Source organism: Nicotiana sylvestris, chromosome 11 (genome assembly GCF_000393655.2).
Source record: "Nicotiana sylvestris chromosome 11, ASM39365v2, whole genome shotgun sequence".
Classification (NCBI taxonomy): Eukaryota; Viridiplantae; Streptophyta; class Magnoliopsida; order Solanales; family Solanaceae; genus Nicotiana; species Nicotiana sylvestris.
In genome coordinates this window covers 129,998,731-130,014,435 of record NC_091067.1, presented here as the reverse complement: position 1 = coordinate 130,014,435, position 15,705 = coordinate 129,998,731, and the positions used below count along the sequence as shown (strand labels likewise).

The window sequence follows — 15,705 nt, the reverse complement described above, 5'->3', positions numbered from 1 at the left end:
TACTCTTGTCTTCCTAAAACCTTGTCGCTTTATCATGCTCTAGCTTGCGACCTACATAGATCCATCTATATTGCTCGCAATCTTGCTTCACCATAGATTTCCTTGTATTATTATGGAACATCAAGCGAGACATCTCATCGTCTCTATCTCTTTTTTACTCTCTTGGCTAGATCTCTCGGTATCTAGAAACTATAGGCTGGGAAATATACCATTGATGATGCTACTATCATTCTTGGATACTGAATCCCTGTGCTTCTAGCCTTCCATCCGAAGTATGGACTATTCCCAGCCTTCTGCATTTGAGTATTTTGTACATTGTTCACCTTTGCCTTACTTACCTTAAAATCTTACATCACATCTTGTATCTATTTCATAGCCTCCCTTCCACATAGGTATGGTTCACATATACAACTTGGAGCTTTATGTTAATACTACAATCCTGTGGGAGCTTCATATTGACTTCTTATGAGGCTGTTACTTTTCTGACCGGTTTCATCATAGGGCCCTTATAGAATATGGTTGTCGTACTATCCCTCTTGTACCTCTTATATTAAGAGTGACCCTATAATGTGCTCAATCATAATTTCTATAATTCTCTAGGTCCAATAATCAGATTCCTGATTTACTTCATTGATGTAACTCTTTAGTTTCCTCCTCCTTCTGATCAGCCTTTATGTAGGCTTAAGCTATCTCTTGACCTGTGGTTCATGGTATTAATTATTACTTTAGCCTTTTATCAACGCTGAGGAATATCCATGATACAATCCTTTAATAATTCAATCCTTTGTCTATGACTGGGCTTAATTCTTTCTTTTAACGTATACCGGAATCTTCTACGGCTGTATATTCTGCACGTATAAAGCTCCGAACCCTTAAGTGCATTCATAACGTAACCAATTCTGGATCATTGATCGAATAATTTCTTTCGTTCTATCTTAGCTTTCTTTCAAGGTAAGCTATTACTTTTCCTAGTCTTTCTGCCCCCATGTTGCGTCCATACTTAGCTTATCTTAGTGCCCACACATGCCAGAGTTTTCGTGCAACTCATATGATCTCGAATATTACTTTTAATTTTTACTTCCCGTTCATTAGCCACGGTAGGTGCCACTTTCCTTTGGAGTGCTTACAATATTGTTGTGAGACTATTATTACACGACCATTCTCTCCTTAGGTCACTGAGCTTAGGTTGAAGCCTTCTTCCTTACTTTCTCAACTAGTCTTTCATTGTAGTATTTAGGGAGGATCCTCTGACTCTTGTAAGGCTGTGAGCTTATCACATTGTATGCCTGACGGAATTTTCGACGTTCTTCCTTGCCTATAATTACCTGTAGACTGTAGTTACTTATCTCCACGCCTTTGTGCTTGTAGGGTTACTCCTGAACTAATATTTTGATTGTCTTCACAATGGCACTTTTTTTTTATTTCTGTAACACTCATACAGTTCCTTTTTAACTTACCCAACTCCTATATGGGTGCTTTCCCAAGATCACGATGTCATAACTGTGGGGCTGAATTCCTCATATTGGGGTTCTCTATGTTTATCTTGCATGATCTATTGATTTGTCTGTATTTTCTTGTCTAGCCATAGCTAGGGTCTTCTCTAATCAACTACTAATTGTTTGTTGGCCCATTCCCGTATTAATATTTCGTGTAATATTTTTTGGGTCATTTCCTTTGTCTTAACTTGCCTCTCGCACTGGCTCCTTATTAATTAATAATATCTCGGGCAGGAACTCTTACTTCCTTTTACTGATATCGTGTTTGCATAATTCTCTGGTATCGTAGCATAACTGTAGGCTTTGAATAAGTGCAATCCCATCCCTTTTTCATATTATTGCATTCTTTCTTTACCATTCCATAATTACTGGAACCACTTAATTTTGACGTAATGTCACATCATTCCATATCCCCCCCCCCCTTTAGGGGAGTACTAAAAGTTGAAGCTACGACAATCTGCCTATAGATGTTCTACCACTTTACTTTTGGCGTCTTTCCACCTCATTGATGACCCTTAATCTCCTTGCGGTAATCCTTTTGTACTAAGGATAATGAAATTCCTTACTTACGAGGTGACAATTTCTATAACTGGCACATATAGTCTCTTAAGCTTAATTTTGCCCACATTGCTTACTTTAGGGAAGCGTCTTCCTGAATGACCATTCTCTGAATTTCTCATGTATCTTCTTCCGATGTCCATTCTATTATTGCTGGTACGAAATCTGAAATTCTCATGATGTTGACCATTATCAAATCACTAAATCCCTAATTCATGTTTACTTTATCTTGTTCACTAGCCCATACTGATCTCTATTATTCTGGGGTCTAGCTTTTCCTATTGGTAATCATGTTAGAGTCACGAACTTACTTCTTGAAATGAGGATATGACTTCATGGATTATACTCTTTTGTTTTCTTGAGGCCAATCACCTCTCGTCTCTTCCTTCAGTGAATATGGACCCAATAATACCGTCATCTTTTTTATCTGTCGTTGTCATCCATGTATCGCATATTACTCATAATTCTTCCTTATCTCTCTTTTCATTACTCTGCTAATATTTCGACCTATCCCTTTCCTGTGAAAACTTCAGCAAGACATTCTTTTGCTTTTTGCGCCCCTTGCTCCATCCATTGGTTCTTCGGATTGCCTAACATTTGTTTTCTCTACTAGGGACGGGAGCCACAATAAGGTAATATTTATCCCTTCAAGGCTTCCAGTGCCTATTCTTGTAGTACCCATATCCAGTTTTACTATTTTAGAGTGCACCATCTGGTGTGTCTCACAAGGAGATCTATAAGCACCTTTATAAAATTATTTGGAAATGTCAACTAACACAAACAATCCATTCACTATTTTGGGTTATTCTAACCCTAGCCGGATCCTGATATCATGTCTTGTCTTGAACCATATCTGCTAGCTCTAGAGCCATAGGGTATAGCTGAGATCGGTGTGGCCAATTGTACATACCTCTGTAACTATTGAAGGCAACTCAAAAGGCTTATATTCCTCTGTTTGAATTGTAAATAATGTTAATCTTCATCAGTTGGGTGTCTCGTACTCTTCTTCATCTTGCTTCTTTTGCTTGTCGAAACTTGTATTTATCTTCTGAATCTCTCATTATCTTCCACCATTAATGTGGATAGGTATTCTTGCCTCAAGACTCCTTATCAAGAGGCTTACACCTTTCACTACTTACATGATCTGCTGAAGACCTCACATTTACTTATCATAAGCATGATACAAAGTCGAGTTCCTCTAATTCAACACTTCTACAGCTATATCTCTTATAGATCATCTTTTTTAACATAGGCATCATCTTATTACGAATAAAAATAGAAGTTCGGAATTTGAATTCTTATAAATGAGCTCTACCACACGATCTATAGTAAGAAGAAAGAGTGACAGTCCTAAATTCCCTGTAGCCTCCTACTTATAAGTGTGGTGCACGACACACCCATAAATAAGACTCTACTGGACATGGCTTGTAGACTCCCTAGGACAGAACTGCTCTGATACCACTTTTGTCATGACCCAAACCGATGGGCCACAATGGGTATCCGGTACCTTACTCAACCGAGTACCACCATAACGTATCTTTTCATGTCATACTATCATGGATAATTGAATCGGAAGACTGTCGTGAGATAAGTAAAATACAATATGTGAAATCAACTATTACATAAGACGTACGAGCCTATAAGGCCAAAATAACCACTCATATACTGAACATGGGCCGACAAGGCCATACAAACTTCTACGTACATGACTTTTGTCTGCAAGCCTCTAAGAATACACATCTAAATCATACTAACCAAACAAGCAACTCCGAAGAAAATGGAGCGCACCAACATCTTCCGTTGAGCTGATAGCCTACTTGGAGGGCTCTCGACCTGTCTATCGGGACCTGCGGGCATGAAACACAGCATCCCCAGGCAAAAGGTACGTTAGTACAAATAATGTACCGAGTATGTAAGGAATGAAAATCAGTAAATAATAGACATGAAAGAGACATGGAGTAAAAGACTTGACATGTATGCTTGCATAGCAACGTAAATTATTTCATTTTTATAATGTCATGCATATGCGTATAAATGTCATACCATGCATAGGTATATATGTTCATAATATCATCAAGCCTCTGAACCGTTATATCATCTCAGTCACTGTGGGCAAATCATCAACGTATACCAGCTAATCAGGTGGTGGTGCGTATATAATGCAGTAACCTTTTTCCATATCCCATATACATATATTTACATATATACGAGTATATAACGACATCTGGCCATGGGTCAATGCACATGTATAAATGAGTAAAATGCATGAAAAATACGTAATAATCTAAATATTCCTTCTGGATAACTTTTTCAACTGCCTATTATTCTAAGACCCATGAACAGAAGATAATAATAATTCTCATGGGGAATCAAGAATATAGACGCCCATACTATTTCTATGAATAAAGTAATTTATGGAAACTGTGCGTTTGCTCTTTTCTTCTGTATAATTTGGATCATGCCAAAAGAAAGAAGGGATGACCTTAACATACCTGGAGTAGGAAAAATCCGCATGATATTCTTGAGAAGAATTGCACCGTACTCCCTTAGAGTTGCAAAATCCCGTTGTCATTACACAGTGCAATTTCGTATGAGTCTCTTGCTGAAGCTAGTTATGTTGCTATGAATATATCTCCCTTTTCTGAATTTTATCCAAATATCATATGAATTTGTTGAATTAGAGAACTCTTTCAAAGTCTTTAGAATGATTCACGTTGGGCCCCTCATAATTGGTATAAAAGATTAATCTTGGGACCAAAAGGAAAAGGAAGGGACATTTCTACCGTATTGCTTCCATTATTTTCAAGGTTTTCTTGCTCAAGTACCTTCCCTTTTTGCCATGCCCTAATCCTTCATTTACTGATATGAAGGTGTTGACAATTTCATGATTTTGTTACATGAAAGGAAAATATTAACTTCCCAGGAAAGTTATTCAAATTTTAGCCATTGTTGCCAAATCCTCAATCATCTTTTGGTTGCCACCTAATCTAATAGAATTAAGAGTCATTTGTTTGATTGTGGTCTTGCTGCCACGTGGGGGTGGGAGTGGTTATTTTTAACCTTTATCCACTTATTTAGATAATTAGGTAATGTCCTGTTACCCGATAATTAACCAATTACCCGCATAATTAAGAGCTGTCTCAAATTACTTTAAATTTTACTTATTTTTAACACACCTTATACACTTTACTATCATGGCCATGAGATACCTTGTATGATACTAGTCCATAAATACCGGGTATTTTAACTCGGGCCATATTTTATCCCAAATGCCATACTTAGACGAAATTATTTTTCTTCGATTTGCTCACCTTCTCACCTTCACGAATTTACTCATTACTTGTTTGAAATAGCATAAAATATTTATAATCTTAAAATAATCTCATTCCCGAACTTACGTCAATTAATTTCCGATGAAACTTTAACGTACGAAAAATGCGGGATGTAATATCTCATTTCCGAGCTTTCATAAATTTACTTATGGCATATTTTTACGTACGAAAACATGGGATGTAGAATGAGCTTCGCAAGTGCGAACTCCTCGCATCTCTACTACATTCGCAAATGCAAACTATTATTCGCAAATGCGGCCTGAGATGATCGCAATTGCGATCCTTATCTTCGCAAATGCGAAGTCTACCCCCAGCCCAATTTCTCGCAATTGCAGTGAATTCTTCACAAATGCGAGCCTTGCATTTGCGAGGGAATTCTGCAGACTGAAGCACATCAGAAAAATTTCCTAAGTTCAAAACACTCCGTAGCCTATCCGAAACTCAATCAAGTCCTTGGGCCTCCAAACCAAACATGCACACAAGTCTTAAAATATCATACGAACTTTTTCACATGATCAAATTGCCAAAATAACACCTAGATCTATGAATTTAGCACCAAATCAAATGAAATTCCCAAGAATACTTTAAAATTCCTATTTTCACAACCGGACGTCCGAATCACGTCAAACCAACTCTGTTTCTCACCAAATTTCACAGACAAGTCTTAAATATCATAATGAACCTTTACTGTACTCCGGAACCAAAATATGGACCCGATACCAACAAGAACAAACATTAACCAAATTCTTAAAACCATTTAATTTTCAGACTTTCAATTTTCATCAAAAATTCATATCTCGAGCTAGGGACCTCAGAATTTGATTCTGGGCATATGCCCATGTCTCATATTTCGGTAGGGACCCACCGGGACTGTCAAAATACGAGTCTCAGTCCATTTACTCAAAACGTTGACCGAAGTCAACTAAATTAACTTTTAAAGGCAAAAATTCTTACTTTCATCAACTTTCAATATAAACGCTTTTCAGAAACATGTCCGGACTGTGCACATAAATCGATAAAGAATAAAATGAGGTTTTAAAGGCCTCGAAATACAGAATTGTATTCTGAAACATAAGACGGACTTTTGGGTCATCACAGTGTGTCTGTTGTAGAATTTTTGTGCCAGAAACTATATCTTAGTTGTTCTTAATAGTGAAATTGGAAAATAGGTGCGGTCTTTCTTTAGTAGCTATTTGTGGCATTCACATAAGATATGAAAATATCAGACAACTACTGATGAATTGGTGGCTTTACAAGACGAGGAATGAAGCTCATGCAACTTTCCTGCCGTGTATTTCTTCTATTATATGCTGGGAATTGTGGAAGAGTAGGTGTTCTACCAGGTTTGATAATATCAACATCAATGTCGGGTTCATTAATCAACAGGTTTCCTGATGTATGAAGAATCTATTGGATTGTCAATTCCCTATGCTACAATTGCCTCATTCATGGGGAAATATTTGCTTAGAAATTGAAAAGGCACAAGAGATAACTACTAACCAATTGGTTAGATGGCATAAATCGAATAATGATTGGTTACAACTTAATATTGGTGGCTGTAGTAAAAGGCAATCCAAGGAGTTCAGGTGGTGGAGGAATTCTTAGAGATAGCATAGGTAATATGATATTGGCTTTCACTGAATTATATGATCAATCCACCAATAATTTAGCTGAGGCCAAAGCTATCTTGCAGGGCTTAATTTTTTGCATTAGTAGGAGGAGAATCAAGATTATAGTGGAATCTTATTCGTAGCTAATAATTGACATGATTAACAATAAAATAAAACCACCTTGGCATATTAGAAGGATCATTGAGCAGATCAAAGAACTATCAGACAAAGGAGAGTTTGTTTTTGTACTAGTTTATTAACAAACCTTGGAAAAAACAAAGATGTCAAACTGTTTTTGAAAATGTAGAATTATTACCTGGTCAAATCAAAGCGGAAGTGAAGATGGATCAGGAGGAGGTTCCAAGATTCAGAATCAAAACAAGGAAACATCATTTTGTAATTAATGATAATTTTAACTGATAGAGTAGAATGTTGTATAGTTCTGATACATATGTGCGTAGTACCTTTTTGTGAAGCTAAGTGTACTCATCTTGCAACGGAGGAGTCCTCCCAACCTAGAATAGTTTCTATAGATCAAAGGGTCACAAGAATGAGTAACATCATTCTTCATCTCATTAAGGAGGCTAGGTTTATGTCCTTCTTCATGCATTGACTCTATTTGATTATCTATAGGTTGGGATCCAACCTAACCCCATCTATATGATGAACTTTTGATTTAAAAAAAAAAAGTAAAGGGAAGTTCCAACTAAAAAAAATGAGACAAAAGTGAAGATGAAATTCACGTTTAGTTATGTTTAAAAATACATATGAAAATTCATGAATTTATTATTTTCTCTCTTGTCAATTCTTTTTTATTCTTTTTTTTCCCTCCCTCCAAGAGCTCTCCACCTTGCTCTTGGGATGACTCGAACTCATAACCTACTGGTTGGAAGTGAAGGGTGCTCACCACTTGAGCAACTCACTCTTATCTCTCTTGTCAATTCCAACATAAGTTTGGCATAGCATGTTCCCTTTCGACTTTTTGAGTAAGGCACTTCCCCACATATTTATGACTTTATTTAGCTTCTCTTTTTTTTTTTTTTTTCAATTTACGTTTCTATTCACAAGTGGATTGTTTGGTAAATTGTATTGACATAATTACTTTTAGCATAAAATAAGACAATACATGGTTGGCCATATAAGAAAAATATTTACCATATAACTAATGTCGGGTTTGATAAATTGCATAATAAAAATTTATCATCGCATAACTAACGAGGAGCTTAGTTTCTCGCATTAAGTTATGTGAGATGTAAGTATTATTTTACATATGATAAAATAAAAAATGGAAATACAGATTTGAATCTTAGCACAATATTTAAAATTAGCACTTCCACATTTTCTTTGAAATTAAGTAACAATCTATAATCAATTTCAGTCGTGATTCGCCCATATGAAAAAAAAACCTCTATTTGTACTTCTCAAAATCAATTACTCTTTTTTAACTAGATCATCGTCTCTCTTGTAAAAAAATACAACAAAAGGTGAATATTAATACATTTATCAAAACTTAACAATTGTCCCAAAAATAAAAAAATTCTATTTTCCTCGAATAATGACAAAAAAAAGTTGCCATATAGAAAATACGAGGGAAATTGATAATCACCAAACTAAGATCAAAGACAAATAAAAAGTATCATAGTACGTCATTTTATTCTGTTCTATGATGATCAAAGATTGTATCATTGAATATCTATATCTTGACAAGAATTTATATATATGACAAAATGTGTATAGAAAAAAAGACAACATGACATAAAAAAAGAAAGGGGAAAGTATACAGATAATCATTCTGATACTATTTAGAGATTAGATAATATTTATTTATCCTGAATTTTAAATTATAAATCTTAATTTCAGAATAATTTAGTCACTTCTATCCACGAAAAGGAAACAAAGAATAAAAGGGAAACTTGGGCTATTAAACCACAAAGCTTGCTTATTATCCCCAATGGCCACTTCATTACCTAGAGCCCTCACTTACGTCTCTCTACTACGTTCAACACTTAACAAACCTTCTTTATTTCCATTTTTATCTCAAACCCCTAAAGTATTCTTCACTATCAAACCTAAGGTCCCTGACCCATAATATTTCTTGATTCACAAAAATAAATAATTTCTTGGTTCACTTTTTTCTCATACTTTTTTCTGTCCTCCATTTTCTTTGCAGGTTCCTAATTTTGCTAGGTTTATATCATCATCAATGGCTTCAGATTCCAAAGATTCTCCCGCCAATAACCCAGGTCTTCATGCCACTCCTGATGATGCAACTAAAGGTTACATTTTGCAGCAAACTGTAAGCCCCAAATTGGTTCCCTCTTTTGTATCATAGGAATTGTGAATAGTGGTTATGTTGTTTTTATTGATTGTATTAATGCCAGTTTTCTTTTTTGTTTTTAAATTTAGATGTTTAGAATTAAGGACCCTAAAGTCAGTCTTGAATTCTACTCCAAAGTTCTGGGCATGTCGTAAGTCTTCTATCTATCCTCAAATATTTGTTTTTTTCAATTATTGCTAGAAATGTCAATATCTCTGAAACATTGAGTTTTGCTAAGCTAATGTTATGCATGTTGGAATTTTCAAGAGAAAATAGCAGGAATAAGCAAAAGGGAAAACGGTTATTGGCTTAAAATTCTGATCCAGCATGTTGCTTTGCGAAAACGCTGCGTCGCTTTGAGTATCACTTAGGCTGATTCGTTGCACCTCTTCGGTTATTGTTTTCTGGTGCTTTCCTGTTGTTTAAGAATTAGACATCCTCTATAAATAGGGGAACATTCCTTGGCATATGATATCCTGATATATATTTTAATTACCGACATTCTTCCTTAAGAAAAACTGCATAAGTTTGGTGACTACAGCACTGATCCTTGTGTGTTTGGAGATCTGTTTCATTATTTCTTGGCTTTACTTCATTCTATCCTAAGAGAGTATTTGCAAGGGACAAATAATTCTCTTTGGAAAGTGATCTTAACAAGGTATACTGCTTGAAGTATATCCAGTTTCTTCACCACAAACACACTGATTTCTAACAATGTACTTGGTTTTCCTGCCTAGCGTAGTGTTTTGCTAATGCTTATATTGGTAAATTACAATTTAATGGAATTTAGTGTCATGTTACACTATATAATTTTGATGTGGATAGTATTTGATAAGTTCGAATAGCTTAAGTTTGGATTCCCTAATAGGCTAATGTTGTTATGTTTGATGAATAAAAATCTTAACTTTTTTTTTTTTGAGAAGGATAAAAATCTAAACTTTATGACGATGAGTTTGATCAAATTCTGAAATCCATGAAATATAGATATATGTTGTCTTAGTTGGACCAAAGTTTAGGCTTAAGCTAAATGCTGAGTTGAAATTTTAGTATGATTCATACCTGTCCATTACAGCTTACTCAAGAGATTGGATTTCTCTGAGATGAAGTTCAGCTTATACTTCATGGGATATGAGGTAAGTTTCTTAAACCTTTTGTGTTTGGAATGCTGTTTTATCTTCTTTCCTTTTGGATATATTTCCCTCTCCAATTTCGATATTCCTTTCATTTATATTTGCTTACGGGTGGTGTAGGATACATCATCAGCACCCAGTGATCCAGCTGAACGCACGGCTTGGACCTTTAGTCAGAAAGCTACATTAGAGCTTACACAGTAAGAACTCTATTTTTGTGTGTGGTACCTCTACGTTTTTTGCTCTTATCTGGTGACTCATTGTTTCTAAATTTTTATTTGCAGCAACTGGGGTACTGAGAGTGACCCTAATTTCACGGGTTACCACAATGGGAATTCAGAACCACGCGGTTTTGGTATGTTATTTAGTACATTTCAACTTTCTTTTTCCTAGAGTTTAGAGTGCTTCTTTGTTTGTCTTCATTTTCCGTCTCTTTATTTTACCCCATTGCTTTCACAGTGAAACCTTAACCTCGCCATGTCTTGATGTAAAGTGTAAGAAATGCATATTATTCATCATGTATTTTATTTCTAATTGTGGTTGCATTATTCTAATGCAGTTTGGCAATTGTTTGTTTCTCCCTTTGACTTTGATTAAACATCTTAGCAGATATTTTGGAGACAAAACCTTCTACATTATGTACTTTAATGATCATGACAGCTAGGCTCACATATGGGTTAATTTTGTTCAAAAACTGGCTTCTTTGAAATTAAAGAGTTTGCACCATAAAGAAGTTGGTCAACTCAATTGAGATGGTTCGTTAGATGAAGAATATGCGTTGTATATTGGGATGGAAAAAGTACAGCCTTTGTCAGAATAGATGAAAGGGATCACTAACTGACGATGGACATTGGTTCCTCTACTAACTGATTATTTTCCACCAAAATGGTTATGAATGGAAGTCATATTGTACTATACAAGTTTGCAACCCAGTTTTTTGACAAACGTCACAAGCTATGTAGATACGTGAAGATCAATTGTTGCGCACTTGAGAGTATTTGGCTGCCTATTTTCATTAACTTCGCTGCTCACTTCTTTGCATCTACACCGGCCATTCTGTGAGGAACTAGAGCATGTCACCATAGATGTTAAAATTCTTATTTTGATGCTGATTGACTTGTTTCCTCCTCTTTCAGGACACATAGGTGTCACTGTTGATGACGTCTACAAGGCTTGCGAGAGATTTGAACAACTGGGTGTGGAATTCGTAAAGAAGCCTCTTGATGGTAATTTAACCTTAGTTTAGACTTTATAGGCCTCTTTGAGATGATTTTTGTGTAAAAATGCAAGCTTAACAACTGAACTGAACTTGCCAATGCAACACTAAAGAAATGCTATGACCTTTGATTATATGAGCTTTGATGGATGAATCTCATTGGTACAGTGGAACTGCTTATTTTGAGAAGTAAATTTTGACATTTCTCCTTCATAAATACATTCTCTTCATCTTATCTTCTCTTTTGTGTCTGTGCATGCACGTTCCTGCTATTAGTCACTGGAGTCTTTTATAAGGGTTTTTTTTTTTTTTTTGAAAATGGTAACAGATTCTTTTATAGTATTATGAAGCACACATTAAGATTTGAAGCATATGCTGGGCATTGAGGAAAAAAGTGAGCTGAAAACTAGGTCATAACTTGTGTTCAAAGGATTACTAAAAAGATGGGTTCTCAAATTGCACTATAGCAATGCCTTTTTTAATTAAAAAAATGGAATAAAAGCTTTGAGAAATAAGAACTAGCAGAACTGTAGAAGAAATTGAGGAAATGTTTGAGGACAATGTCTTCTGTTAAAAGCTTCTATAAGCACATCTACGCTGATTATTATATATTTATCCTTCTTAGTAAGTAATTTTATTCATATAATTACAAGAACAAGGAGGTCTTTATAGGTACAAGAGTTTCACTGGACTAGATAAGGAATTCAAGAATTCCAGCACTATATCTAGATCATTTACTACATTATATTACTCCAAGACTTCTAATTCTACAAAGAAACTCTAACGAGATAAGGAAACCATCCGATCGCTCAAACAGAGAAGCTACACACTAATTACCTGTTTTTCCTTGATAACTGCTTCTATGACATGTTTGTAGTGTTTACCTGATTTTAATATGAAACCTTCTATTAAATCAGTTTCAGATCAAATACTAGTATTTGGTTACTGTATAGGAAAAATCACTTGTACCGCAAAAAGCAACTGATTAATCTTTTATCGATTATCATGTACTCAATTTAGTAAAATATACTAGAAAACAATATCACTGAAAATTCCAGTAAACAATAATCCTCATAAATGAAAGCTTAAGCAAGAAAACTGTAAGTCTCTGATATTTGTTATGATCTGTTGGTAGCTTGAGTTCAAAGGTTATTGGATGTTCCCTGTCTAACACATTCTAAATTCATTAACCTTTACCTTGTCTGATATTGTTTTATATTGGATTTCATTCTGTCTAGTTTCTGATAGATAGTAGTCTTGAATGCTTTGACCCCTTTGTCTTTTTAATCATATAATCAGCTGATCTTAGCAAATATTTTTAGTTGATCTCCTAAACAAGGAAGTCTTTATGCAGGAAAAATGAAAGGTATTGCATTTGTTAAAGATCCTGACGGTTATTGGATCGAGATTTTTGACACTAAAACTATCAAAGAAGTTGCTGATGCTGCTTCTTGATTCAGGTAAATCTTTTCTCATTACCTTCATAGCTATATATTTAATTACAATGTGAAGTTTTCGCCCTAATTCTTTCCCAAAAAATGTTTAAATATCATTCTGGTAATACGACCTAGGTCAAGGCTTTCTCTTTCTTCTGGGTCATGTCCAACTTTTTGATGCGACCTCTGAGAGATTGTTATTGGTTATGTGGTCCTCCAATGCATCCAAAAGACAAAAAAATTGAGGAAGGAAAGTAGAAATGACATAGCCTACTACTCTTACTGAAGGGGGCCATGAACTGTTTAGTAATAAGATAGTTTATCTCTCTTTCATCGACCATTCATTCCCTTCTTTTCTGAGGTCAGTTGGGATATATCTAACATTAAGAATGCCATAGTTCCATACAATAATTTAGGGGGGAAATAGCTCCATATACTGCATAACTGTATACTATAAAGAAGTGGACAATGTTGGAAATGAATTATAATTGCACATGCATAGCGTCTTTTTCTGTGTACTACTTGATTAACCATATTGCTGATTAAAAAAAATATAAGTATTATGTATGTGTGCGCTAATCCAACTAAAAATTGTCTTGTGCTAAAATGTTGTTGGGGTTCATAATTTCATATAATTTGTCAACTGAGATCCCTTATATAATGAGATTTGATTGGTTTACAAATAGATGGTGTTAAAGCGGTTAAGGTAATCAGGAGCTTAATGCAAAGACTGACAGCCCAAAGTTTGTGAAATTGGTCTTTGCTTACCAATTGATAGTTTTGGAGGTCTGCTCTGGAGAAATGGTGTTTCTCTGTGTCCATGTACGCATCTTCTAGTCGAGGCTGAGCCTCAAGGCTAAATACATCCCCGTTGTAGGAAGATCAATAACTTGTTTGTTGAACGTGTTTTCTGTTGAACATGTTTTTGTCCCCATATACAATGTGTGGATATAGATTATCGTGGACCCAAAGAATAGGAGAGGCTGATGTCTAAGTAGAACTTTTGTTCTTGGTGCAGGGGCTCTTCGAGTGTCTATCACGAGTCTTGATCAACTCAGCTATCTGTTGAAGAGAGAGTTCTCGTAAACAGCGTTTTCTTTCCAGGTTAAATGTGTTGGCAAATGAGTGTTGCGCTGTGTTTAGGGAAAAGGCTTTTATCTGTGGACTGTGGACAATACCTCTGATGTATCCCAAATAATAAGTTGATAAAACTCCTGTGATTGCGAAACTAATTACAATGAAAAAGATTTCTTCAATCATTGATAGTCCTTAGATTTTGAAGTACCTGCTTACAACTTTGAAGCTTCCTGTGGATTCTCATAATTGTGGATTTCATGCTAATACAGTCTGGAAAAAGAAATTCTGAAATTAGGCAAAGATAAAAAGTTATTACCATAATATTAACATTTGCTGAAGTTCATATTTAGTTATTTGAAAGAATGGGATAAGATTAATTTTTCTGTTTCTCCTTGTTTCACTTATTCTTTTTAAATTAAGATAAGCTACAGAAGTAGCTTATTATGTAATAGAGGCAACTTTCCGAGAAATTGTGTTCTGCTAATCTTTCGCTCCTATTCTATACTATTTAGTGATGATTTGGTACACGGACTAAATTATCCCGTGGGATTATAATTCCTAGATTAATTTATTCTACCTGGGAGGTGGAATAAAATAATATCAAGTTTGATGGGATAAAGTGGGATAAGATTGGATATTCAGGATTAAGTCTAGGACTAAGTTTATACCATATTTGGTTGACGGTATAATTTATTCTGAGATAAATCTATACCGTCAACCAAACATGGTATAAATTTAGTACTATACTTTATACCATCTTATCCCACCTTATCCCGTGTACCAAACGACCCCTTAGTTTACTATCTACAGAATCCTGCAGCATCTACGTAATGATCTCTTTCTTCATAATATTGTCTCGTATATTTGTCATTTATTTTCACATAGAAATTTTTACCTAGATATACTATATTAGAAACTTATTTACTCCTATTAGAGAGACTTTAACTTAATTACAATTTGATATACCATCCACCAATGTATAACCTTTGGGGTTTCTAATTTTTGTAAAATTGGATAGGTGAAGTGCACAGTTAGCCACTAATAACACATGTATTTACTTTTAAGCCACTGTTTAAAATGTCTTTAGTCTTTAGCTACTGCTTTAATAAACTTTAACTGCCCGGACGAAAATACCCTTCTGCTCATGTCCTTAACTTAAGGACTTCAGGATTACATGTCATTAACTTTTGAACTAGTAACTCTAAGTTCAGGACTTCAAGACTACATGTCCTTAACTTTTGAACTTGAAACTCTAAGTTAAGGACTTCAGGATTACATGTCCTTAACTCATGTCCTTAACTTCAGGACTTCAGGACTACATGTCCTTAACTTTTGAACTTGTAACTCTAAGTTCAGGACTTCAGGACCTATTGTCCTTACTTTTGAGCTTGTTCGTTTAAGTTCAGGACCTATTGTCCTTAACTTTTGGGCTTCTTATCCTAAGTTCAGGACCTATTGTCCTTAACTTTTGAGCTTGTTAGTCTAAGTTCGGGACTTCAGGACCTATTGTCCTTAAGTTCTAGTAGAAATGGC

At 35.1% G+C, this 15,705-nt stretch overlaps 1 protein-coding gene and 1 long non-coding RNA gene across 2 annotated transcripts; one reads left to right on the top strand and one right to left on the bottom strand.

The window, feature by feature from the left end:
• Positions 1 to 3,575: 3,575 nt before the first annotated feature.
• LOC104246444 (uncharacterized) lies at positions 3,576 to 7,614 on the bottom strand. The gene is made up of 2 exons (XR_011403716.1): positions 4,547 to 7,614; positions 3,576 to 3,901 (listed from the first exon to the last, which is right to left on the bottom strand). It is a non-coding gene; the product is annotated as an uncharacterized lncRNA (long non-coding RNA).
• A 1,282-nt stretch (positions 7,615 to 8,896) lies between these two features.
• On the top strand, positions 8,897 to 14,351 carry LOC104246451 (lactoylglutathione lyase). Its single transcript, XM_009802263.2, has 9 exons — positions 8,897 to 9,070; positions 9,167 to 9,292; positions 9,403 to 9,464; positions 10,386 to 10,446; positions 10,564 to 10,643; positions 10,728 to 10,798; positions 11,580 to 11,669; positions 13,014 to 13,119; positions 14,114 to 14,351. Exons 1-8 carry the CDS (start codon positions 8,948 to 8,950, stop codon positions 13,112 to 13,114), a joined length of 714 nt encoding a protein of 237 aa, XP_009800565.1. The 5' UTR covers positions 8,897 to 8,947; the 3' UTR covers positions 13,115 to 13,119; positions 14,114 to 14,351.
• Positions 14,352 to 15,705: the final 1,354 nt, after the last annotated feature.

Bases quoted from the DNA above. Each gene is read 5' to 3' on its own strand.
- LOC104246451 (XM_009802263.2), top strand. From the start codon at position 8,948: ATGGCCACTTCATTACCTAGAGCCCTCACTTACGTCTCTCTACTACGT. The intron at 10,447-10,563 runs GTAAGTTTCTTA...CGGGTGGTGTAG, and splicing joins TATACTTCATGGGATATGAG to GATACATCATCAGCACCCAG. The intron at 10,799-11,579 runs GTATGTTATTTA...CTCCTCTTTCAG, and splicing joins TTCAGAACCACGCGGTTTTG to GACACATAGGTGTCACTGTT.